At 42.2% G+C, this 26,841-nt stretch overlaps 1 protein-coding gene across 2 annotated transcripts; it reads left to right on the forward strand.

The window, feature by feature from the left end:
* pgm5 (phosphoglucomutase 5) lies at positions 1 to 26,841 on the forward strand. Of its 2 annotated transcripts, XM_071536206.1 has the most exons (12): positions 36 to 63; positions 226 to 574; positions 2,901 to 3,063; positions 3,248 to 3,394; positions 3,964 to 4,089; positions 4,290 to 4,480; positions 6,528 to 6,682; positions 14,795 to 14,910; positions 18,075 to 18,210; positions 18,918 to 19,101; positions 22,937 to 23,074; positions 25,780 to 26,841. In XM_071536206.1, the coding sequence occupies exons 2-12, from the start codon at positions 317 to 319 to the stop codon at positions 25,867 to 25,869; spliced, it is 1,704 nt and encodes a 567-aa protein (XP_071392307.1). In that variant the 5' UTR covers positions 36 to 63; positions 226 to 316; the 3' UTR covers positions 25,870 to 26,841. The 2 variants fall into 2 exon arrangements, with proteins under 2 accessions (XP_071392306.1, XP_071392307.1); XM_071536205.1 differs by having other exon boundaries at positions 1 to 574.

Here is a 26,841-nt window from a genome sequence, read left to right on the forward strand (position 1 = left end):
TTGCACTCATAAGTGCGGTGTTGCAGGCTACAGTTGTCTCGGCCTATAGGAGGGCAACTTGAGGTGAGAAAAACGGTTGACTGGGTGTTTATCTTCATTATAGCCAACTCATCCCTGTGTGGAGTGCTGTCACTTCCCCTCCTCGGCAGGGAAGGACATTTAAAATCACCTGGCTGACAAGGCTCATCTTTATTCTACTACTATATGTTCTGCACCCACCGACAGTCACCCCAGGGCTTACTTCACCGTGACTGAGAGGACTTCTCGGTAGGTCGGCTGTATCATCGGCGTCCTCCGTTGGGTTCCGAGGAGGAGGATGGAGACGAGCCCCATCCCCGTGGTGACGGTCCAAACCACCCCCTTCGACGACCAGCGGCCCGGCACCAATGGTCTGCGGAGGAAGACGGCGGTGTTTGAGGGGAAGAAGAACTACCTGCAGAACTACATCCAGAGTGTGTTGTCCTCCATCGACCTGCGGGACCGGCAGGGATGCACCATGGTGGTGGGCAGCGACGGCCGTTACTTCAGCCGAGCCGCCACCGAAGTTATAGTGCAGATGGCGGCTGCGAACGGGGTAAGTTAACTGCCATGGGTGTTGAGCTCGTTACTCATAATAAAAGTAACACATTACTCGTTATTCAATTTAAAAGTAGTGTTATTACTGTATTACTCCCTGCTGGAAGAATAATTATTATTATTATTACAAAACGAGTAGTGTAACTAGTTGTAACTAGGTTTACACTACTCGTTTTGTTACTTTCCCTAACACCCCCCTAAATGGGCAGTTGGTGTCTGGCTTATTTTAAAAAATCACGATAACTCAGTTAGCCCTGTGCGCTTGTTTGTGATTGATTGAGAACCAGTTTTGATGTCCAATGTTGCTGTCATCCGTTTGCTTGATAAAAAAGTGGGAATACTTCCACCCAGAGAAAGTAAAACTTTCTCCCATTTCTCATCTAAGCTAGTTTAGTGTGAGAGGATGAGTAGGCTAATTAGGAGGAAAACAAATCAGGGAATGAGATGGATAATTCAGCTTCAATGAGATGATAACAAACTAACAACCCATTTTTGATTGGTAACTGTAATATTTCTAAAATTGAAATACTAATTCGTTATACTACTCGTTACAGGGATAAGAACTGTGAGTTAGCCTACCACCAACACTGATTGGTAGGCTAAAGCTATCATATTAGCATAAGGGAGTCCAAATTTGATCTTTATAGTAGGCTGTTTATCATTACAATGGAGAGCAAAGATGAAGTAGCCTAAAATTGCCAAAATTCAATGTACAAGCCATATCTAAAAATAGTCACATCAGGGCATTCAGGATTCAGTATTGTCACTTAAAGCTGGGTGTGTGGCTATATGCATTTGGTGAACTATTATCACATTGACCAAATAATGTAATGGCTTCCTTATTCTCAATAGACCTAATTTTACACTACTCCCTTTTACTGATGATGATGATGATGATGATGATGATGGTGATGTTAATGATCAGCCACTATGTAGGCCTAATAGGCTAGATGATGATGATGAAACACAGTGATTGTAATAATATAGATGATGATGATTATGATATTCATTACACATTACACTATCATTATCATAATCCTGGCTGATGTCCCACCTCAGCTCATGCAACCCCTAATACAGGCTGAAACTTTAAAGTTCAAGATTGGATAAAAGTAATCAGTATAGCATTGACTGGCACTTGTGAACTTATCACCACTCAAAAACTTGTCCAAACTCTGAGTATGAGCAGCAGATAAATGAAAATAGGAAGAAAGAGAGAGAGAGAAAGGAGGAAAATCCCCATAGTTTATAGAAAAAGGCTGCCCTCAGATCTTTGTGATGGGTTTGGACAGGTTCCAAAGGAAGATCTGAAGGGAATATAATTTGTTTTTGAGATCGGTCCATTTTTTCTGCTGGCCCAGCCAAATGTCTCTTGCTGTCTGCCTTATCGGCACTTCCATCCATCCTGCTCTACTTTCCTGCCTACGCACGTTCCCCCCTCTCCCTCTTCCATCTCTCCCTGGCCAAACTACAAGCTTTGGGGATACCCTGTCATGTGGCATCGAACCAAAAGTCAGGATAGTGGCAACACTTGCAGATAACCTACATGAGGCACACACTATCCTTTTAAAACTGACAACTGAATAAAATCTAAAGATAGAAGGAAAACACAGTGCGCTATATACTTAGTGTTCATAGTTTATAGTAGTATACAAAAGCATATTTAATCAACAACCAGTCGATTACTTGCTTAATTCTCTCTCTCTCTCTCTCCTTTATACACACACACGCAATATGTCTGAGGTTAGGAGGATACACTGACGTCAGGACATTGAATTCCTCTCCAGTGAGGACACATTTATTTAGAATAGCTGATATGCAAGGCAGGGTTTATGGGATGCTGATGGCATTATCACTTTATACGTGGCATATACATTATATATAGAAAGAGGGCAGCTCTAGTATTTAGGCAACCTCTTGGGGCAGATCACTTGCTCTTTAAAGTGGGCTGTCAATTAGTCACCCTTAGAATGATGAGATGCTTTGGGCCAGTCTTGCTTTCTGTACCTTTGACCGATGGGTTCTCAAACCTTTCAGCTCAGGGTCCAAACAAAGCATGGTTTTCCCATTTTGTGTCCCACCTAGATTAAGAAACACTGCCTGAGACTATTTTTACTGAGACCACTTTTTTTCTTCATAGCCCTGCTTTACACTTACCTAGTTATATACATTCAACTTTGGAAATGTCCAGTGCAACAACAATATAGAGCAGATAAATCTTTCAATTCATGAGACAACTTCAATTTAACAGAAGGGATTATATAGCCTACCTACTGAGTGACATCCATCTTAATCTGCTCCTCACTAATGTCTGTGCTGTGCAGATTGGGCGTCTGGTAATTGGTCACAATGGCCTCCTGTCCACCCCTGCTGTTTCCTGCATCATCAGGAAGATCAAGGCCATTGGTGGAATCATCCTCACAGCCAGTCACAACCCCGGAGGCCCCGGTGGAGACTTTGGGGTCAAGTTCAATGTGGCAAATGGAGGTGAGGACTGAGGGGCGAGGGGGGTTCTTTGTCATTTCTCACATGGCTCCTTCCCATTCAGGATGTTTGAAGTCAGAGATTTGAGACCATCAGTTAAGTCAAGAATATTTTTGATATGACATACATCAGCGCTAGTTTTGGTTAAGTTTATGGATATTAATGTATCTGTTTCTGTGTCTGGTAGGGCCGTCACCGGACACGGTGATGGAGAGGATCTACCAGGTGAGCCGGACTCTCGAGGAGTACGCCATCTGCCCTGACCTCCGTATTGACCTCTCCAGGCTGGGACGGCATGACTTTGACTTGGAGAACAAGTTCAAGCCTTTCAGAGGTAGTCTGTCTTTCTTTCTTTCTATCTTTCTGACTGTCTGTCTTGTGTGTCTGTCTTTTTCTCTGTCTGTCTTTCTGTCTATCAAGCTAGCTAGTTAGCAATTAGTCAGTTATTCAATCAATCAATCAATCAATCAATCAATCAATCAATCAATCAATCAATCAATCAATCAATCAATCAATCAATCAGTTATCTTCCTTGAGTTGGATCTCATAATTTTTACTCAAAGGCCACACCTGTCAACTTCCATCCCATCCTTTGCTGTCACAGCATAAGACCATGTTAAAGGGACATGTTTTATTAATTTTTAATCATTGTTATTTTTATGCTTGTTTACAATGTAAAACACGTTTTGTCCATTTGTCTCCAAGCTTTTCATCACAGTGTGATAAGCGTGTAGTGATCAGGAGGGATTACATGTTCCTTTAACTCCCTATTTTCCTTCTGAAATGTTCCCAAGTGATTTGTTATTTCTACACAAAGATGGATGTACTGTGAAACACACTCCCCCCCCCCCCCCCACAAACACATTGCCATCCAGTACAGATGTCTCTTCTCTGTGTTTCCAGTGGAGATTGTAGACTCAGTGGAGGTGTACCTTAATCTGCTACGAAGCATCTTTGACTTCAACTCCATAAAAAGTCTCCTCACAGGACCAGATCAGCTCAAGATACGCATAGATGCCATGAACGGAGGTGAGACAATGCCCAGTCCCATTATATAGCCCTAACGCTCTTGTTAATGACAATTGATTGCATTGATATGTCTTCTCTTCTCTTCTCTTCTCTTCTCTTCTCTTCTCTTCTCTTCTCTTCTCTTCTCTTCTCTTCTCTTCTCTTCTCTTCTCTCCCCTTCTCTCTCATCTTCCCATCTTTCCTCATATGTTTTGCTACAGTGATGGGCCCCTATGTGCGTAGGATCCTGTGTGATGAGCTGGGGGCCCCTGCTAACTCTGCTGTCAACTGTGTCCCCCTGGAGGACTTTGGTGGCCGACCTCCTGAGCCCAACCTGACTTACGCCACTGGATTGGTAGATGCCATGAAAGGAGGGGACTTTGGCTTTGGAGCTGCGTTCGACGCGGATGGGGTACGACATTCACTAAGTGACACTTTAAAGCAATATTCCACTTAGTTTTAACATGGGGGTTATGTGGCACTTGACCGCCATGAAAACCCTAATATAAACTACTCACCAAGATCAGATGCAGCTGGGATAAGTTTGTAGCGGTTGTAGCGTTCAAATGATGCCACGAAAATAGTCTGAAAACTTACATTTAACACATTTGTGAACAGATTCAACAACATAAGACAATAAAGCAGTCATTGGTCGGTCATCATTTTGCATTTCTATTCTTGGTTTATTCTAAAATTAGTGTTTAAAAATAAAAGTAAATAGTCTCCCAAACAGGAACTATCTCTCCTAAATGGTATCCCTCCGTTGTGTTCTCTTCTATCAATAAAAATGCTATTTGGCGAAATTATGTTATATAACATAATTATGTTATATAACAGTCAATTGAAAATCACAGTAGCGGGATATGTTGTTGAATATGTTCACGAATGTGTTAAATGTAAGTTTACAGGCTACCTGCGTGGCCTCATTCCCATTTTTACTTCCCACAATGGGAAGTAAAAATCCCAACGCTACAAACTCGTCCCCGCTGCATCCAATCTTGGTGAGTAGTTTATATTCTGGTTTTCATGGCAGTCAAGTGCTGAATAACCCCCATGTTAAAACTAAGTGGAATATTGTTTCAAAGGTGTTTCATGTAGCATTTTTAAACCTCAATATGTCATTGTCAAATTCATTGTGATACCTTGGTATAATTATTGTAAACAAATGAGACTGTGGTCAGATGATTGGTAGCCTCTGTATCATGCCTTTCTGTCATAAAAAGGATGTTGCTTGTTTGGTCAAAGTTTTTCTCTTTTGCTTTACTGAAGAGGATAAACATGTTGGAAATTATTTTTTCATCAGCCTTTCACTCGTTTCACTCTCTGACATTGCAAGACACTGAAAGCTTTAGATCCCTCTTCCTGTTTGATGCAGTAAAGCACAATGTGGCACACAATGTAAAATTCAAAGTAGAGGCCGGCAGAGGCTGTCAATATTCAATGGTCTCATTTGTTAACAGTAATTAATGTCTCAAAATGAATGTGGTAATGATTTATTGATGTTAAAATGCTACACGTAGCACCTGATGACGAGAGGGACTGACTGTTATATACTGTACATGACAATGTGATTGTCTTAGATCATTTGGCATTCACTAATTAATTAATTCAGTCCTTATTCATTCATTCATTCATTCATTCATTCATTCAATCAAAACCCATTCAGTATTTTATTAATCTAAACTCCACCCATAGATCCCGATACCAAAGTGACCCTGTTTGGTTTTGGTTTGGTTTTATTTGATAGTTGATAACAGGAAGTAAGACAATGGGGGGCCAGATAATACTGTGTCTGTCTCTCAATAAGCAGCTCACTTTTTCCACAATGGTCTCCAAGAGTCATTTATACTGCACACACACACACACACACAGGGCTAACTAAATTAGCTTAGCATCAGGAGAATTATGTCATACCTGTTTTGCTCTCTTTTTCCCACAAGGATCGGTATCTTCACAGCCATTAGTGCTAGCGGTTGTAATCTCAGTGGTGTAATGTTTCTCTATGGGTCAGTGTTATATAATGGCTGATATCTTTCTAACCTCTCAACAGTAATTGTGATAGTTGGAATGTTTACTAGTCCACTTACCTGTGGCTAGTACTGTGCTAATGTAATCCTGTCCTCACTAAATTTGAATGGGATCTAAAAGAGAGGGTATGGAGATGGCAACCAAACTCCTTATGTGCAATGGCTGGTAGTTGGCTAGATTTAGTGGTTACCTCTCTCATTCCTCAAAGAGAATTAGAGCATACAAGTTATATATAAGTACCTCATCTTTTTCATAAATTGCATCAGTCACCAGCTAGCAAAATACCTCCTTTAATATCTCCTCTAATGCTAAATCTGTTCTGATTACACTCCTTTTCTCCACACTGTGCTTTACTTTGTTTTATCACTGAGCAAATTACACAAAAATTACTAGTGATGACAGTGTGCTGTATGATGTATTTGCCTTGTCAGGACCGGTACATGATCCTCGGAGAGAACGGCTTCTTTGTGATCCCGTCAGACTCTGTGGCTGTCATGGCTGCCAACCTCTCCACCATCCCCTACTTCAGACAGCTGGGCCTCAGGGGCTTTGCTAGGAGTATGGCTACCAGCACTGCCCTCGACAGGTACGACACACACACACACACACACACACACACACACACACACACACACACACACTCACTAGGACTAAGGAGCTTTGCCTTCTCTTGTCACTCCCCCTCGACCCCTTTCCACAAATACAAGCCCCAGCCCATTCTCTGGAGAGGGAGGACGCTCTCAGATGAAGACTCACCCACTATGAATAACACTGTGAGATCACATACACCCACCCACACACACACACACACACACAGATTTACTCACGGCCTATAAATATTTTCCGTTATGTAAGACTATAGCAGAGCAGTAGGTGCTGAGTGAGTGGATGTGATCACAGCTAAAGTCATCTACATTAACATTGTTCCAGTAGGAGGGTTCCCTGTACTGTACCCCACTGGGGGTTCAACAGAATGCTGCTGATGGGAAATGCGTCATTTAACACAATGACTGAATTAGAAAAGATTAACTGTCAACCGTCCAGACTTTGTATGTGCAGTATAAAGCTGTGAATATATTCATTATCATTTATTTATATGTATGTTAATGGTGTGTGTGTTTGTGTCTGTATGTCTGTGTGCTTGCTTACATAATGTTTGTGTCACATTGAAGTAGAGTAACTCTAATTTTAGTGTTTTGTTTTTTTATCAGTTTAAAAGACTATGAGTAGCCTATATTTGCATGCACACCAATACTCCGATTACTAGTAATAATCAGCTTAAGACAATATTTCACTTACAATGTTTACATGGTTTGATGTAATGTGATTTTTCTGCCTAATGAATGAATGAATGACTTTCAATGAGAAAATCGAGCTGTGTTTCTTAATTTCTGAAAAATTTACTTTCTGCGACTTTCACCTTAGTTTAGTCACAGAATGCAGAAAGTTGTCTGTGTATGTGGATGCATGGATGTGTGTGGGTGTGTCTGTATTTCTGTGTGTGTGTGTGTGTGTGTGTGTGTGTGTGTGTGTGTGCCTAAGTAAGTGTTTGTTTGCACACGTGGATGCATGGGTGTGTGTGTCCATACGCAAATTTGTGTGTGTGTGTATGCGTGTGTTTGTGTATCTGTGCATGAGTATGTGTTAGTACTGGCAGATATTTAGGAAGTGACCTCACTGCCAATCCTGATCTCCCTGGGTTCATAGTTGCATGGGACAAGTGATGCTGAGATATGTGAGATGGGATGTGACATCACAGAATATGGTCATCTTTATGAGTGTAGTGACTCCTACACACTCTGATCTGTAGGCATGCATGAACACTCTCTCTCACACCCACCCACACACACACACACACACACACACACACACACACACACACTCTTACACAGACGTGCATTACAAATCACTTAAGGCGCACTGCTCCTCGCCCAAGGCTGTGTCTTATGATGTTAAACCATAATGATCATACTGAAAGAATTGCCTCAGTTTGGCTCACACTGGGCCCCCCCCCCACAGACACACACTCACACACACACGCACACACACACACACACGCACACACACACACACACACTGAGACCTGAGACATGATCGTCACAAGTCCCACTGCTACCCTAGGCCATAGAATTCTTATATAGTACACACACGCACACACACACACACACACACACACACACACACACTCACGAACCTAGATGACATGGCCTGTACATTTTCATAGGCAATACATATTCTCTCTCTCCTTTTTTCTTTCTCTGTCTCTTTTTTCTCAGCATTTGCCTTTTTTTGTTGATGACATCATGGATTTAATTTCCTAGAAACTGAAGCTTGGTTGTGCAGTCTGCTGAAAAATAGGATTGCCACATGATGCCTATATAGAGATACCGTAATACCTACACTACAAATAATACCATGATCTGATACCATGTTCTGAAGAGCTCTCCCTGCTCAGACCGCTGTACGGTGGTTCAGTGTTTCTGTGCAGCAGAAATAAATCGTGTTACATAAGACTGTCATTCCTTTCCCTGTTAAACCCTGGTTCACTAGCGTACTCTAGGGTATGTGGGGTTAAGCAAAGTACCCCTACCTCTGCCTTTGAGCACTTACGGCTAATTACTGACATTATAGGAGAGCAGGGTCACTTTGTTCAACTCCTTAGCTTTGTACCCACCACTTCAGTTACCACTACAACACTGTCCCTGGACGTGGAATGTATCTGCATGTCTGAGACACGGTCCAGGAAGTGTTGAAGTACTTAGTAGTGTGGTGTTAGATCCTGGAACAGGCCCAAGTGTGGGCCTTTTTAGGAGAGCAAGTGGCCTGTGTGAGTGTGTGTGTGTCTGCATGCTTCAGTGTTTAGACTGAGCTACTGCCCTGCTGTGTGTTTATGCAGAATCTGTCAAACTGGGATATAAAGCCTAGATAAATCTGACGGTGTGTGTTTGTGCTCATGTATGTGAGTGTATCAGGAAGGAAGAATGGAGAGATACAGAAAGAGAGAGAGAGTCTATGTGTGTTCAGATGAGCGGAGGATGTGTGTTGCTGTGCAGGAAGTTGATTTGGACCAGACTAGGGCAGGAGGCCCGACACTCAGGCACGAAATCTTTCACTCTTGGATGGACAGAGAGTGTGTGTGTCTGTCTTTCTGTGTTGTGTGTGTGTCTCTCTGTCTGTGCATGCAAGCGAGGGCTGACAGTAAGGGCAGCAGCGGGCTGATGCAGGCAGGGAGAGGTCAGAGGAAGAAAAGGTGGGAGGGGAATTTGGGAGAGGAAACATCTGCCTCTCCTTTAGCCACTCCAGGGATGGGAGGATGTGAGGAGAAGAGAGGGGTTAGCTGAGCCACTGTTGTGCCTGTTACTAGGATGAACCTGCGAAAATACAAGACCTGAGTTCTTGTACTGAAGCACTGATGTACGGTGCAGAATCGAGTGATCATATGCCATAGTGTGCTCTGTGTTTTAGGGTTTTAATGGCTGTGGGGCTGGTTACTAGGATGAACAAGGCAATGAGAAGACTGCAACGCCAACGCCCTAACACATAATGGCCTCCCAGTGACCACAGCCAGTACAGAGCGTGCCTAGTATGGACTCATTTTCGGCCTACGGCCCCCCTGAGTATTGTGGTATTTGTGTCATGGTTCTATCTGCGAATATTTCTTGTTGGATGGACAAACAGGGAAAGACAAACAAACAGAAATTATAAACACAATACATCTCTGTGTATTTGTATTTGAACGCAATATTGTGCCAGATCCCAACAGGACCATACTGGACCCAAAGAGTTTGGGTAGGGTTGGGTTAAAGTTCTCACTTACTTCAGGTTTAAGTTGGGTGCAGCTCAATATATTGCTGAGAAATACCATCATCATACTTAAATGACATTTTCCCAATGTGATATTATGGGACGGTAAAAATTCTTATTAAACAGCTTTGGGAACTGTTTTGAACTGATGTCAGAAAGATATTTTGGTCCACATTTCATAAAACGATGCAGGCAGCAGCTATGAACGACCATGGACATCATCTCAACTTTCATTTTGTCACAATATATACAAGGTTTTTCAATGTTGGCACAGGCATCAATTCAATGTCAAAATGTTTGCTGGGTAGTTTTAAACGTATTAAATTTATGTGTTGTCCAGTTTAGGTAATCTATTACCGCTGAGATCAGTCTGGGTTTGTGGTTTAGGTCAAGCAGAACTCAAATTTCAAGCCCAAGTAAAGCTATATGCTGTGCTCTGTTTTTCTGTCTGAATGCCAGCCTAAAGCTTTTAAGTCCAGGGTTAGCTCTCTTTGGAGGGGGAGGCGAGGGGAGAGAGGGTACTGGATCCTATGTTTGGTAAAATATCAGGCCAAGGCCTCACTTCATTTCCCTGATGTAGTGAGGTCTTATCCCTCACATTACTCCTTAGCATTTGCTGATGCATGAACTTGTCTGTGTGTGTGTGTGTGTGTGAAAGAGAGAGAGAGAGAGATACAAGGACACAGAGAGAATGAAAATGAGAGAGATAGTGGTTGGTTAGTGTGTGCATACATGTGTGTGTGTGTGTGTGTGCATGTGCCAGTCATGGTCTTTGCAGTTGTGCTGTTAGTGTGTCTGCGTCGGCTGGTTGTGCGTGTTTGTCATCCTAAGCTGTAAGCCCAGAGAGTGAGGATGGTGCCAGGGAGACTTCTCTGATCCCAGCACCTGTTATGAAATCTCTGTCTGCCCTTCACTTCACCGGCCCGGTCTGGATGGGGACAAAGCATCCAGAACATTCTGAAGAGAGACCCGCTCTCTCTCTGTCTCTGCTCAGTTTTGTTCCATCTTACACTTGTAGATGGAAGAAGTCCAGTTCTTTGCATACTTGCTCCATTTGTTGCTGCAGTGTTGTGCCACCCTCAAAAGAAATTGTTTGGTAAAGCCTTTGGTGCCAGTGCATGATAGACACAGGGTGATGAAGGGTGAGACTTCCTCAAAGCTGCACCCTCAGCATCAAGCAACTTAACAGTTTTAAGTAGAAGCCAAATTGTATTAGGATACAATCGGCCACTCACTTGACCAACCAAATTTTGGGCATATTGATATAGGCTACAGTATGGCCAAAAGTCTGACTGAAAGATATAAAATAAGCTTTAGGAACTCTCCTAACTCATCATAACTCAAAATAAAGGTCGGTTTTATTCCAGTGTTCAGAAACAATGCAAAACATTTTTACAGCCGCAAAATTGTCACATACTCTCAGTCCTTGTATCAAAAGGTCAGACAATACATTTCAGAGCAAAAAAAGTCTTTATTCAAATAAGTCACAAAAAAGAGCCAGTGGTTCGGTGGCAGTGTTTCAATAGGGGGTGCCATACTGCAATTACAAATTGAGCCTTTAAAAAAGGTTGCATCATTCTTGATGAATTTACTTTATCACTCATGCACATATTATACAAATTTGAAAGGTTGAGAAAATGTATAACGTCACATCGTTGAAACGTATAGTGGAGAGTTCACCTCAGGGAATTGTAGCTCTAAATAGAAGCCTTCCAAGTTTATTCCTCGTGTCTCCAGTCACATTGATCTGCCAACATTTTTCTGTTCTGGCAAAGCCTGTGGAGCGAGAGAGAGGCAGTATCCACTGGGCTTGCCTGGTTTGAGACGGTGTGTGTGTTTGAATGTGTGTGTGTGTGTGTGTGCGCACGCGCGTGTGTTTGTATGTGTGGTTGAGAAGAATGTGCTGTCTGCCCGATCCAAATGCTCTCTACATGAGAAGAGAGATTGCAAAGATAGTGTGACTTGACATCTGAATATGACAATATTTCCATATCTCCTCCTAAATATGTACTACCTTGGTTTAACTGTTGAGCTCACACCTAGTGGTTAAAAACCCAGAGATAATTATACATAGAGATACACATAGAGATAGTGATCTCAATTTATAGTCATGTCTTCAGTCAGCTTTTAGTAATAGTACTTGTGGAGAGAGCAAATTGTGCTATATAGCTTCATGAAATATTAAAAGACAAATGATGATTATTAGATGGATCAGCATATAAACTCTCAACAAACATTCATACATTCATCAACGTTTGTTTTTGCAAACCTGACAGCTGCTTCACTTTGTGGTTGAGACAGAAACCTGAACATTTTCCATGGTGGTGTGTGGTATTGCCTCAAAACTGGAGTGGATATAAAGGATGTTACTATTCCAATGAAACCTCATCAATGGTCATTGATGCACACTTAAAATGACTGCAAGGGAATATTTACAGTGTTATCCTGGAAATGATTTAAAGAATTATCAAAATTCTATGGCAGCCATCTTCGTTGCACCAAAGGTGATCACTGTGATTTGCCACTCTAATTCTGTGGGTATCATTCAGTAGTCTGCATGCTTCAGAGTTTGTTTCCGGTTTGCTTGGAAACAAACAGTCTTGAGCTCCCCAAGCTTGTACCATGGGATCTTCTTAACCCAGAAAATAATTTATTTTTCACTGTGACTTTGTATGAGAAATGCCATGCAAGAGTGTGGAAAAGACTGTAGTGCCAAACTGTAGGTGGATTGTCTTTGTGTTTATTTGTGTGAGTCTGAATCTGTGTACATGCATGTGTGTGTGTTTGTCTCTTTGTCTGTGTGTGTCTGTGTGTGTGTGTGTGTGTGTGTGTGTGTGTGTGTGTGTGTGTGTGTGGGTATGACTTAAGTCACTTTCAGGGACACAAACCAGACTTAAGACCAGTTGATTGGGGACGGCTTGTGCAATTGGGGACAAAAACCGTGTCCCCAGTTGGTAAAAAGCTGATTTTTGGGTCAGTGGTTAAGGTTAGGGTTAGGTTAAGGTTAGGGTAAGGGTTAGGTTTAGGCAAGTAGTGGTTATGGTTAGGGTAAGTCTCCAGGAAATGAATGTAAGTCTATGTAAATACCCCAAAAGTGACATAAGTAAGACTGTGTGTGTGTGTGTGTGTGTGTGTGTGTGTGTGTGTGTGTGAGATCCACACTGGTGGTTATACTGTTGTTAGGTTTCAGTGAAGGCTCAGCTGGTGCGAGCATTAAACTCTAGAAAAGCACGACATTCTCACACCGTTATTAAGATACCTTTCAACAACAACTTTGTCACAACATTTCTGCAACATTGTTTGAAAATTGAGCGTGTTCGGGGTCAGTTTCAGTGCTTGTGTTGGCTGTGGACATGCTGTTTAAAACGTCAACAACTAGTCAGAGGGCCAGAGTTTCCGTTTTCTTTTTGGAATGCCAGGCTTTCCGTTCCAGCTCTCTCTTCCCCAGAGGGGAATAAAGCTGGTTTACTCTTATTTGGTAATTCATCCCATCCTCATATAAACAGCTGTACTGGGCACTGCGTGGGTTTTTATTTATATGTATGATGATTGTGTGGATGTGTGTACCACCACTGACAAACCCCCCAAACCACACGCACACACACACACACACACACACACACAAACAAACACACCTCCAATCCACGTCTTGGAATTTGAGATTCTACATGTTGTTTGTTTCTCTAAGAGCAACAATAGTTTTGTTGCTCTTAGAGAAATGGTTGCAGTGGTTTGAGTGAGATGTGGTTGAGGAGTAATCTGTGGGGAGTGGGAAGGGCGCTGGGTATCATCTTTGTTGTTTTTTTACGGTGCATCTCTGTAAGCAGGATCAGGATGTTAACTTTGAAAATGCAATATCTGTTAGAATACTGAGATTGTGATCAATAATATAATCCACCAGGTTACTTAAACTCTAATTACTCAAAGCAGTCAAATTACTCACTTTACTCAAAGTGTCAGAATCAGGTTATTTTCTACTGCTGGTTTTGTTTGCCATAGAATGTGAAGCTAAATGCTAATCTATTCCAACTGTTAGACTGTAATTTCAAGTTACGCTGTACAAAAATACATTTAACACATATTGTTTGTATCTGTGTTTTTTTTTATTTTCTGTAATGTGATGTCATGTGTGAACTATCTGTATGCAGCTAATGGGAATCCTTTTAATAAACAATAAGCAATAAACAATAAGACCATACACCATTATTTTATGATGTGTAATATGATGTTTTGCCCTGTAATCCAAATACATTTTCCCTCTCCTTTTCACATTATGTGCTCCATTTTCTGATCATATTTCTGCAACCAGTTACTTCTCAATTTTATATTTATACTGAAGAGTTTACCCCCACCCTTTGCTCTTATTAGACCTACTCTTTACTCTTCTTCTTGTATATCTCAAATACCCACTCTTTCTTCATACTCCTCCTCCCACATACTCTCCTTTCTTCCTCCCTAGGACACTCCCCTACACGCATGCACATACACACACATGCATACTCATACACACACACACACACACTATTCCTCGCTCTTTTCCTCTCCTCCTCTCCCTATGCGAGTGCATGGCTCTGTTTCAAAGCAAACATCAGCTAAAAGGTTAACTCACTTTGTTCCTGCTGTCTTTGCCTTATTAAGTTATTGGATGAGCTGTTGGCAGAATACGCTGGTCGTCCAGCATTTGGTTTGCTTTATTTCAAAGGTCAGCTTCTCTTTCTCCCTCTATCAAAGCTTCTCCCTCTGTCAATGCTGGGAAAGGCTGGTGTGACTTATGAGAGAGAGAGATACATAGAATAATGTAGTGAGTGAAAGTAGATGCTATTTGTTTCACTTTCTCTCCATCTTCATTTCTATCGCTCTCTCTGTGTGTGTGTGTGTGTGTGTGTGTGTGTAGGGTAGCCAAAGCCATGAAGGTGGCACTGTATGAGACTCCTACAGGCTGGAGATACTTTGGGAACCTGATGGACTCCGGCCGCTGCTCCCTCTGCGGGGAGGAGAGCTTTGGGACAGGTAGGATCACCTCTGGTGCAACACACTCACTCGCAATACACTCAACAACAATCCACTTCTCTCTTACTTCCTTGTACTCATGAAGACAGTTTCCAGGTGCATACTGTGAACAGAATCAATAATGTCATCAATACAGAAATTCATATGTTGAATATATATGCTGGGTAACTGTAGCCTAGAGATTAGAGAAGACCAGCAAGTGTGCTCAGTCAACTTTCTTCTGGATAATTAATGGTTAAAAAAGCACACATGCTTGTAAGTAAGCACAAACACACTCATGTCCCCTCTCTACATCTCTCTATCTCCCTCTCTCTCACACACACTCCATCAACCTATTCTAGGTCTTGCCAGTTAGTAGACTGGAGTTGTAAGTAGTGCATCCTGGCTGCCTGTAGCTCCAGTCAGTGTAGTCTAATAGATGTGAGGGCTGTGACCCTGGCTGCATGTGTAAATAATCCCCATTCTTCTGCTATAAAAGGAGACAGGAGCTCCCTGAATCACTGCAACATGCAGGCAGGCCTCCAGTGGCTGCTGCTCTCATATGCACGTACGCACACACACACACGCGCGCGCACACACGCACATACACACACGCACGCACACACACACACACCAGTAAATGCTTAAAAACATCCCCGTCTGCTATCTCTCTTGCCCTCCCTCTACATCTGCTACTCCTCACAACCCATCTCACTGCCCATCTCTATATTTCTCTCTCCATTTCTCTCTCCATCTCTGACTTTCTTGTCAGTTCTAACAACTGCATTTTCATTCTCTTTTTACCTCTATGCTGTTAGTCCCTTTTCTGTTTACCGTCTCTTCTGTTGCTTTCTTATGTTTCTGTCACCACAACCCTCTCCTTCATCATTTTGAGATAGAGAGAGGGAAAGAGGAAGGAAAAGCTCAAAGTGAGAAGGAAAGGAAACGGCTAGTGGGTGTGAACAGGAGAAAAGAGCAGAGGAGAGCAAGAGTGAGAGTGAGAGGGAGGTGGGAGAGTCCAAATATGAGAGGTATTGATGAGGAGAGAAATGGAAGGAGTAGAGACATGGGGAGGACGGAGGACTATGGGAGTTTACTCGTTGTCTACCCATGTAAGGCCAAAAGCTCAGAGGGAGCCCTGAATAGTAAATCATCAAGGCTGAACACCACTTCTGCTCTTTACCAACTCTCATATACTTATTCAAACACACACAGCCAGTTAATGTAACCAGATCTGTCAAACTTTGCTATCCAGGTTTCTAAGTGTTGCATTGATTACTTTCTACCTGTCTGCACAGGGACAGGTCCCGGTTGAACTGAAGGGGGTAATTGAAAGGAATGCCTTACATTTCAATGCCTTTTAGCGAGCATTGGTTAGAAACAGCCATGTTACAGTAAAAACAAGTGATATTAAAAAGCCTTACAACTTATAATTGTGCTTGTTTTATAAAATGTCCAAATGTCTGAAAACGTCTCCCCCCAAAAGTTGGGATGCTCATAGGTTTGACTTTTAGACTTCTTTGTTCCATCATTGCTCATTTGAGGAACTGTTGTAGTTTTTTTTTTTTACTGTTTTTATAGCGCTAACAGGTTGTAGACTAGCAGAGCTGATCTCAACATTATACTACTCCATCATGGATGGCTGATGAGAAGCCGCAATAAAATCAGAGAGTTTATGGAGCAGATGAAGAGAGCTCTGATCTTGCGGTTCTGAAATTAGATTTGTAAGTTTTATTGGGTGAGTTAGGCAGACCCCCCCCCCCCCCCCCCCCCTCTCTCTCTGTCGCTCTCTCTCTGGGTGTGTGTATGTAAGAGACAGAGGTAGAGGAGAGAGAGTGAGTGACAAAGGCAGATAGAGAGAGGAAGAGAGAGAGAGAGAGAGGGATTAAATATCGGCAACTGTCAATTTCCTAACAGCTGTATACTGCTAGAGCCGGACTTGAGCTAGGCATTTGCACTTTTTGTTTTGAAGGGCGAGAACAACATTAAAGAATCATTTAGAATGTAAAACAGAATATGATACATTCATGTTTTTCATTGTGTTTCCTCTCACTCCCCTCTGTCTTTAAAGGTGTGATGGGGTGTGAACTGTTTGTGGATGATGTTACTTTGTGTTTACTTACAACAAATGTCCTCTTGGAGGACAGTAAAGAACCTACAGTATCTATCTGTCTGTCTATCTATGTATCTATTGAATATATATACCTTAAAGGGATACCTTCACATCATTTTGAATTTTAGTCTATTTTCTGCTCCAACCACTTGTGGGGAAACGTTTTGAACTTATTCAAACTGTTAAAATGTCAAGGTGTCCCTTTAAGAGATAACTTTACTGTGCAGCTGTCTTTGAGAACAGACTGATAGCTCCCCAATGAAAGAGACCATGGGTGTGAACTACACTCATCTGTTTGTGTGTGTGTGTGTGTGTGTGTTTGTGTGTGTGCGTGTGTGTGTGCGTGTACGCTTGTGTTTGGTGTCTCACCAAGCCCAAGTACTCCCCCCCTAACCTTCTGTTCCACAGCGTCCCAGTATGAGTCGGTGTGGGGTCTTCATCATTACATGTCAGCAAACATTCATTACCCAGCCAGACACATTCAGGACAGCAGAGGTGTTGGTATGAGAGCCAAAGACTCAGGAGAGGAGCGCAGTATCCAGTGTTTATTCCAATCCCAGATAAACACACCGGCAGCTGTTACATACAATAGAGCTGAATGTTAAACTGAGGTGAAATGTGTACTTCTAGTTTGCTCGTTAGAATGCAATCATGAACGATAATGTTATGAACCCAAGCTTGTTATGGGAGTGTTTAGGGGTGCTAAATAAATTATTTCCCACATGGGTCCTGCAGAAACTTTGCAGCTACAATTTTGTCTTTTCTTAGTTGACAATAAACATTATACTCAACATATAGAGTAGAAAATTTCTGACTCTAGCAGCCAAACTATTGAAAAGGTATTGTAAAAGTTAAGAATGTACAGATGTCATTTAGCAAGTCAGCAGTTTTCTCTCAATTCCTGAAAACTGACCTGTTGGACTTCCCGGGTCTCTGCATGACACTGATGTTATGTTAAGCACGTGGCAGGAATATGTTGGGGTTATATGTTATCTCTTCACCTCGGTTCAGCCCACACAGTGTGACAGGGTTATCAAGAGCTGAGACATTTGTTTTTCTCTTTCTCCTCCAGGTTCGGACCACATCCGTGAGAAAGACGGTTTGTGGTCAGTGCTGGTGTGGCTGTCTGTCATGGCCGCCAGGAAACAGGGTGTGGAGCAGATTGTCAGGGAGCACTGGGCCAAGCTTGGACGCAACTACTTCTGCAGGTATGAAGCTGTGTTTTCTTAACACACAGTTGTCCATCTGTCTGTTCATCCATCCATCCATCATCCACTTGGATCCTGGTTCTCCTGTTTTCATCATGTAGCAATTCCCCTTGAATGAATCATTATATCCTGTATCTATTCAAATCCACCACAGAAACTATCACTCCCTGAGAGATTGACTTGAATGACTCCCTCGCTCCACATATCCCCAATCCCTTGTAACCCTGCCTAAGCCAAATCTGTCCCCCTAAGGCCCCCACCTTCTTCCCCTCTCCTCCAGTCCTGCTCACTAGCTGTCACTAGCTCTTATTTTAACCTCTCCCCTGTGAGAGGCACAGAGAGAGTTACTGCAACCACTGTTCCCACTGACAGTCGCTGGAGCTTTTCATATTCCCACACAGAGCTTCTCTATAATCTGCCACAGATTTCCCACAGCATGCAGATGGGGAGGACATGAAGGACAGGCCAAGGACCAGACCCCAGAAATATCCTCAGAACACGAAGCTCTGGCGTCATTTTGAGGAAAATCTATCTGCTAAACTGACAAGGCTTGTCTGTGGCAGTCTAGGGAAATGTTAGCAACTGTATAGGAATGTAAACTGTCTCTGAAAAAGGTTGTCATTGCTTTTGCTGTGTGTGTATGGTGTGCATGTACATTGTCTGCACTTTCTATTCATGGGTGTGTTTGTGTGTGTTGCGATTGTCAGGTTTGACTATGAAGGCCTGGACCCCCGAGCAGCCTTCTACCTAATGAGGGATCTGGAGGCAGTAATCTCAGACAAGGCATTCACCAGCCAGAAGTTTGCTGTAGGAGACCACATATACAGCGTGGAGCGGGCCGACAATTTTGAGTACATCGACCCTGTGGATGGAACCGTGGCTCGAAACCAGGTCAGTTTGGGCTAAAAGACGCAGAGGGAACAAACAAGATGGAAAAGGAGCAGAAAGACAAGAGGATAAAATGAGAGGATTCAATAAGAGTGGAAAGAGGTGGGGAGGACCAGACAGGAGAGGAGAGGAAAACAGAGGAGGGCAGGACAAAGGACAGGAAAATTGACTTTTGTCACAGGCATTTTGAACGCTTGAGGTGCAAAACTGTACCTGGAAGACTGGCGTATATAAAACTAATGTCACCTCAACACATAAGTGAGGACTTCAGATAGACCTACAGTTATCAAATTAGCTAGCAATCTCAAGAACAACTACAATGACTGCTTGAATATATTACCTTAAAATGGGAACCTATATCCCTCTGGATTCTTGAATTCTCTCTGAATATGTTTTTGTAGTGGGGAATCATGTGAAATTATAAATGTGTCTCTGATCCCCGATGTTTATATGATGTGTGCATCTTGGTACACAACAGTAGGACAGAGCTGGGCTGTGCTTGCTCTTCTGGGTAGAGATTCCCACCCTAAATGTGATGGAAGCTCAAAATGGCCACCGTGGGAATAAGGTCAATAGCTCCTCTTCTTCTAGTAGATGTCATTGATCCAAGGTTTAATGGCTCTCACAAATGCTTCAAAGTGTCCTTGCAGTCCTTGCAGGATTCAAGGAGGATTAGAGAACTGGGGATGCTATAATATATATAAATATATATATATATATATATATATACACAGTATAAATACATACATATAGGGAACTTAGCAGATCTTGCACTGTCTGTATGTATACAGTATATATGTATATAATATATGTAATATATATGCTGCTCACCCCCCTAAAGGCTCATTTATGCTCCCTTTACGTACGAAAAACGATGTAACCGTCATTGCCCGCATACTTCCATGCGTCCTTTACGTTGGCATAGATGTTAAGCAATACATCCACTAGAGGGCAGTAGAGAGTCAAAAGTTTCTGTCCACCGTCGCCATGTTTGTTGTGAACAACAAACTAACATGTCTTCGTCGTGTCTCGCTGGTCTCCCTGGTCTCGCTTGAACTATTGGCTACACTGCCCCCACGATTTCTGGTGGTACTGCGGTGGTACTGCGGTGGTACTGCGGTGGTACTGCTCCGTTTCGTCTGTATCCGTAAGCTTTCAGAAAACGTGCACAAATACGGACAAAATGAAAGCAGAGTACGGAAAGAAGGGTCCGTCCGTATACATATTTAACGTTGAGCATAACTGAGCCTTAACACCACCCACTAAAATTAACAGGAAATTAGTTAATTAGTTAACCTAATAATGAATAGGTCAGTGAGGCCCCTCTCTCCCAACGCACACACGTGCACACACACACAAACACGCATACTCTCCCTCTCTTGCTCTCGCATACACACACACTCACTCATCAGCATCTCGCAAGCCAGACCACCCACCAAGCTTCAATGTTCAATCATCAGTGAGGTTCCATGTTTGGGCATGACAATCTATCTTCCAGTTCAAACCATAAACATGTGTGTACACACACACCAACACACACCACCACATACAGTTCATATGTCTCGACTTCTTCTACACTATTTCTTGTTCATTGATGACTAACCCTACTCTGTATACCCTCCCTGTCCTCTCTCAGTCTATCCCTCCCTCTTTTCACCTCGTGCCTCTATCTCTCTCTGTCTCTGAAGTTTACCCAGCTGACTCCCTCTGTTCTGCCCAGGAATGTGTGGAAACTCATCCCTGGCGTCGACACTTCTCAGCCTCCGGCCGCACCTAATACCACACACACACGCACACACACACACACACACACACACACACACCCATTGCACATTTTTGTGTGTACATGGGTCCATCTGTCCATGTGCGTGTGCTTGCCTGCATGTGTTCACCCTTGTGAGTCTGTGCCTACAGTGTGTCCGTTGCCCTCGCCTTGCGTCTGGTAACAGCATGAAGGGACGAGCCCCACGCCATCTCTTGCTGTCCCACTGAGTGCGCTCCACAGGGTTACCGTGGCCACAGCAGATCCACAGCTAGTTAGTCAGTCACCCTAAAATGTGACACTCTCCTCTTTCTCTCCCTCACTGGTAAATCCTCAGCATCCCAGCCACCCTAGTGTGTATTATTACAGCACACATTCCTCTTAGGACAGGGTTATATCAGCTGTCGTCTCTCTCTCTCTCTCTCTCTCTCTCTCTCTCCCTCTCTCTCTCTCTCTCCCTCTCTCTCTTCCCACTGCAGTCTGTTTGAAGGGGGGAGAGAAGGAGCCGTGTCAGTTGGCACACACACAGGAATACACACACTCACACACAAAGTATGGGGATTTACAGAGCAATGGCATGGCAGCCTTTGTAGGCAGCTACTGAATTCATGCTGCATAGACAGCATACACCCTCTCTCTTTCTCTCTCTCTCTCTCTCTCTGTCTCTCTCGCTCTCTCTATCTAACTATGTTTGAAACTCACACAGACATGCTTGCACGCACACGACACACACCATTTGTGGCTGGTATGCGCTCCACTCAGGGCCTCTGAGCTCTGTAGAGGACGGTGTTTTTAACAGGCATTAGTCAGCTTCCTGATAACAGCTTCTCTATTGTTAGAGATGAGCCGACACACACGCAGATAGAAAGACAGACAGACAGACAGGCGGACGGACATCTCTCATTATCGCGGTCTCTCCTCACCCCAGACGCTGGCATGTTATCCTCCCTAGCTAAATTCAGATTAGGAGGAAGGGGAATGGTCCATCGGTACTTTCCTTTTCATTCCAGTCTATAAATGATGAAGCTGAGTCACAATTTGCTGAAGTAAATAGCTATTGAGCTGACATGGGGTGAGTGTTGTACAGGAGCAGCACGCCCACTTGACTTTTTACTCTTCTAATCGTCCAATAAACTTGTGTATTATTCTTAAAACAACTGGATTTGTCAATATCAGCGCCAATTAGGCCAACTCCAGTAGTCAGTGAAGTTTCTAAAATGTGTCCTGGGTGATTTTTTTTAAAGGTTGAAACATGCTTTTTATTGCGCCTTGTTTTTCTCAAAACATTTTGAAGGGTATTTTCCCCAGATCTTGTCTTGTTCTGAGAGGATAAGGAAATAGGCACTGAGGAATTTAGGACAGATAAGACTCATCACACATCAATTAGTCAAAGAGTCTTATCTCCTTATGCCAGTCAGCCAGGGTTGTATAGTCGGTTGCCCTAACGCAACCATATCCTGTTTTTCCTTAAAATGTTACGGTTAAAAGAGAAAACAATAGAGGACGTTGAGACAAGGGTGAAAAATTATAATGTTGGTCCGGACCAGTGCAAAATTGAAGGCGTGCCAATGGCAATGGTATAGCAATTGTATAAATAGAAATAAACATAAAAGTCTAAATGTAAAATTCTCAAGTTTCATTTAGTTCTTGAGTTCAGGGTCGGTATTCATAAAGCCTCTAAGAATAGTGGTGAGTCCTGCAGCAGTGATCACTGGTGAGCTTACATAACTTTATGGATACTACTATGGCGTTCCTTCTTAAATACAGTCCCAGCAATACACTTGAAGCTAGTGACATCTAGTGGATGATTGCAGTTGCTGTTCTTTTTTAAATGGTTATTTTCTATCTTGATCTGGTACTATTCATCTCTTTGCTGACTTCATCACCTTTTTGTACCAGTGCCAATATCTAATATTCCCATGCTCTAAACCTAATGAATAATCAAGAATCCTACTTTATTTATACTTGCTGTCATTATACAACATATTAGCACATAATCATTTTACCTATAGTTGTTTGTTGTTTGACAAAGCTTGCGGGTTGAGGTGTTTCCCTTTCTTCCTGGTATGTTTGCAGGGTCTAAGGATCGTCTTCACCGATGCGTCTCGCCTGGTGTTCCGGCTGAGTGGGAGTGGAGGAGGGACGGGTGCCACCATCCGCATTTACGCCGAGAGCTTCGAGAGAGACCCGGAGAGACACAACAGAGAGACACAGGTGCAGAGGGAGTGTGTGAGTGTGTATGTGAGAGAAGGAGAGAGAGAGAGAGAGAGAGAGAGCTTCTGCGTGGGTGCACGTCTGCATGTGTGTTGGGTCTATGTTGTGTTTGTTTACATGTGAGTTTTTCATCATTGAACTGCTTGCCGTAGACCATAGTCTCACTTTCAAATGGTAAGACTTCAAACACACTGCTCAGTTATTACTACGCCCACTTGTTCACTCGCTCAAATTATTCTTTTGATATGTAGTCTTCAGACAGTTTATTCATCGTAAAACAGCTTATATCAAAGCTTTATTGAACTAATATCAAACAGTAGCAGTAGTAACAGTTGTGCTTCATGATGAGACAGTATTGTCTTACCAATACTTACTGTTGCTTTTTTGCTTACCATCCTACCATCCCATGAAGTGGAAGGAGGTGCTTTGTTGAATTTTTGATCTGTGTTGTGTATTACGACTTTGACTTTATTAATTCATGCTTGCAGTACAGTATACTGAAACAGAGCAGAATTTTACATAAAAACACTGAATCCACAAAAGAGCACATTTGGACACATGGATAAGACAAAGTACAAAAACAGAGATTAAAATTAATTAAAAGATCAGCAGAATACAATTTTAAAAAGTATACATACAAGGTTCCTAAAAATAGGTGTAGCACAGACAATATTATAACATGACAATGTAGCCTCCAGGGAATTGTACAATAGGTGACTGCCTACACATTTGGACAAGGAAACAAATAAAAACAAACTATATTCACACACCACCTGCCTCAAAAAGTTAATAACGTTGAACAACAAGGAGAAAATGCACTGAAATTAGTAGCAACAGGGGCGCTAAACCCCCCTGCACCACGGCACACTAATGAAATGCCGTTTCATGATTGCACACCAGCGGTGTGTCATTCACCTTCATGCAACACTATTGAAGTTGTTTGACCTGTAGACTTTGGAGTGATTTGGAACTCTGGCTGCCTGTGTGGTTGTGTTTGTTTGGCTCTTGGGATAGGTAGTGTACTTTAACCATACCCAGGGGCTGTAAAGATGCAGACATGATGGCTTGGCAGTCTCATTTAGGTTTGGCCACCTCACCTAACCCCACCTAGCCCTTAAAACACAAAGTCTTTCACTTAATGGGTAACCTGTACATATCTTGGGATTGTGTGGGCAGGTGTGGTTTGAAAGGCTGATGGACGTTTGTTTGGTTGACTTCTGTACTTGTTCACAGGCTGAGATGTGGCGTCCTAAATTACTTCTTTGCATGTCTTGTAGAAGCGCATATTAAGTGTTTCTGTAGATTGTTTCACGCTGCAATATTCACATTCATACACATAAGATGAAAAGTATCGATTTCAAACCATTTATTAATCTGCGTCTTGTCATACAGAGCTCAGTAATGTACTTTTTAGTTCATAGATGTATCTGAACCCGCTTGGTGATTTGAATATAATTTTGATTCAAATAAACTGAGGCTCAGATACCTTTTCCCACCTGTACTATGTGGGCCATATATTGTTTGACAAAGTAGCCCACAGTCATTCAATTGAAACATATCAGATATGTTTTACCACTACTACTATTAAAGAAGGTAAAGCCATTATATCCATATAACAGTTTAATTATGTTTCCCATGTTCCTGTTGCCTGACCTACCTGAACTCAAACCTTGAACAATCTATCATTAATGTTAGATCATAAAATCAATTCCTAATCATTCCGGCCCTTACCCAAGGCACATAAATCATCAGACATGACATACATGATTAGACAACATGCTTTCTTTATTAGGCTAGATTAATTTTACTGCAAATACTTTCTCACAGACAGCTTCTGATATACTCGTGTTATGAATGAATCATCTGTTGAGTAACATGAATTGGTTGATAAATTAGGCTTGCTGTGCTGTAATGTATGCCTCCGTATAATTGAGTTTGCTGTACATGTTTTGATATGGCTAGGATGACTATGCTGATTCTACGCTGCATTGTGTTTTCAGGCATCAAATTCAAATGCTAACTGCTGCCATACACAACAAAAGCCATGATTTTGCCGTCACAGACTAATTTGATGGCTCACATGATAATTCTAGGGCAAAGACTAGGTCAATGTCTGCTTGAAGAAGTGCCAATCGACCACTGTAATTTAGTGTGAGAGGGTCAGTGGCACAATCAATGTTAAAAAAAAACAACTTTTTTTTAGTAGCCTATGGTGGAAAAACTGGAAGCTGAGAAAAAAACTGATCATTAAATACAAAATGCTACACAAATCCTGGTTGGTGCTACTATTTTCATATCCCATCACTATTCAAACTACACATGTGTATCCAATACAAACACTAGCAACACAAATAAACCATTAGGAATGGAAGGAAGGGAAGCCCATGCTTTGCCGTCACATACTGTCAACCCTTGTGTCAAACACTGAGATGGTCAATTTGAGAGTGGAAAAATATCTTCAATCCAGTGGATCAAAATATTAAAAAGCCACTAGTGGGATGACAATGTTTCAGTAGGGGTGTCATATAAGAGGCATAAAGTTATCTATAACCTTTCTCAATCAGTGACCAGTAGGAATTGTAACAACACTGATAGAACTTATCTTCTCCCGCACAAGTCTCTGGCCCAGCTCCCACACAAATGGTAAGGTCACATTTTCACAATAGTGACGAGTAAGCTAACTAATTGTGTGTTTCTTACTGCAGGTGGTGCTGGGTCCTCTCATCGCCATCGCCCTGAAGATCTCCAACATCCATGAGAGGACAGGACGCCGCGGCCCCAACGTCATCACCTGAGCAACTAAGAAAATACACACACACACACACACACAGACACACACACACGCACGCATGCATGCATCCACCTGAACAAATTTAAAGTAACCATCCCTGTACTCTCCTGCCATTTTTCACGTCCCCTCTCTGTCCCTTCGATTCAATCTGTCTCTTCTGTCTCATTTCTTAAAATGATGAAAAAAGAGCGCACACCCAGCGAGGTGCCGACTACTGGAGCAAATCAATTTCAGAAGGAAAAACACACTTCTGCACACTCTTCTCTCAATTGTTTATTGACCTCCACCGTCTGTCTCAGTTCTTGAAAACTCATATTTGGTGGCCAAACTGTGGAGGCTATTTAATTTTGCTATGGATCAATAACGAAAAATATATATATTCCGAACATGGCAAAGATATTACCCATGAATGTGTAGAATGCCTTTATGTTTGTGCCTTACATTTGTCAAGAGTTATTGACTGAGAGAGCCTGAGGGAGTCACCATGCTGTTTTTGTATTACACCATTTTATGCAGTGCTCACTTTTCAGAATGCTTATGCCTATCCACTCATATATGCCACAATGTTCTTTTTCAATCATTTCATCATTTCATGCAGAAGTAATCAAATTCTTATCAAACTGTAAAATAGACCAGACATTGCATCACAAATAAGATATCAAAGTGAATTAAAACACAATCAGCTAATTTCTGATATAAAATTAAGATAATGCATATTTTGTGAAGGGCAGCATTAAATACTCCCACTCATGTATTTACTCCCTAAGGATAGGGTATTCAAAATGTGAAATACCAAGCCGCCTTAGCACGATTAAGTCACAGGGAACACTTTTGGATCATTACAGTGATCAAGAAAAATATATTTTAAAATGGTATGCTACTTGGGCTTTTTTGTTTCTTTCTTTAATTTGTCTTTTTTGCCCTTTGGGAATGCCATATAACCATATTTAAACTGATTGTTTTCTTTTTTTTTTTA

The sequence above is a fragment of the Centroberyx affinis genome, unplaced genomic scaffold (assembly GCF_046629955.1).
Source record: "Centroberyx affinis isolate AG114_WGS23_722 - 3 ecotype Tasmania unplaced genomic scaffold, CSIRO-AGI_Caff_v1 ptg002840l_1, whole genome shotgun sequence".
Taxonomy (NCBI): domain Eukaryota; kingdom Metazoa; phylum Chordata; class Actinopteri; order Beryciformes; family Berycidae; genus Centroberyx; species Centroberyx affinis.

What these genes read in the sequence shown, in the direction of transcription:
- pgm5 (XM_071536205.1), top strand. Translation starts at nt 317, where the DNA reads ATGGAGACGAGCCCCATCCCCGTGGTGACGGTCCAAACCACCCCCTTC. An exon ending in AGATGGCGGCTGCGAACGGG is followed by an intron (nt 575 to 2,900) that starts GTAAGTTAACTG and finishes TGTGCTGTGCAG; the next exon opens with ATTGGGCGTCTGGTAATTGG. An exon ending in GAACCGTGGCTCGAAACCAG is followed by an intron (nt 19,102 to 22,936) that starts GTCAGTTTGGGC and finishes GTATGTTTGCAG; the next exon opens with GGTCTAAGGATCGTCTTCAC.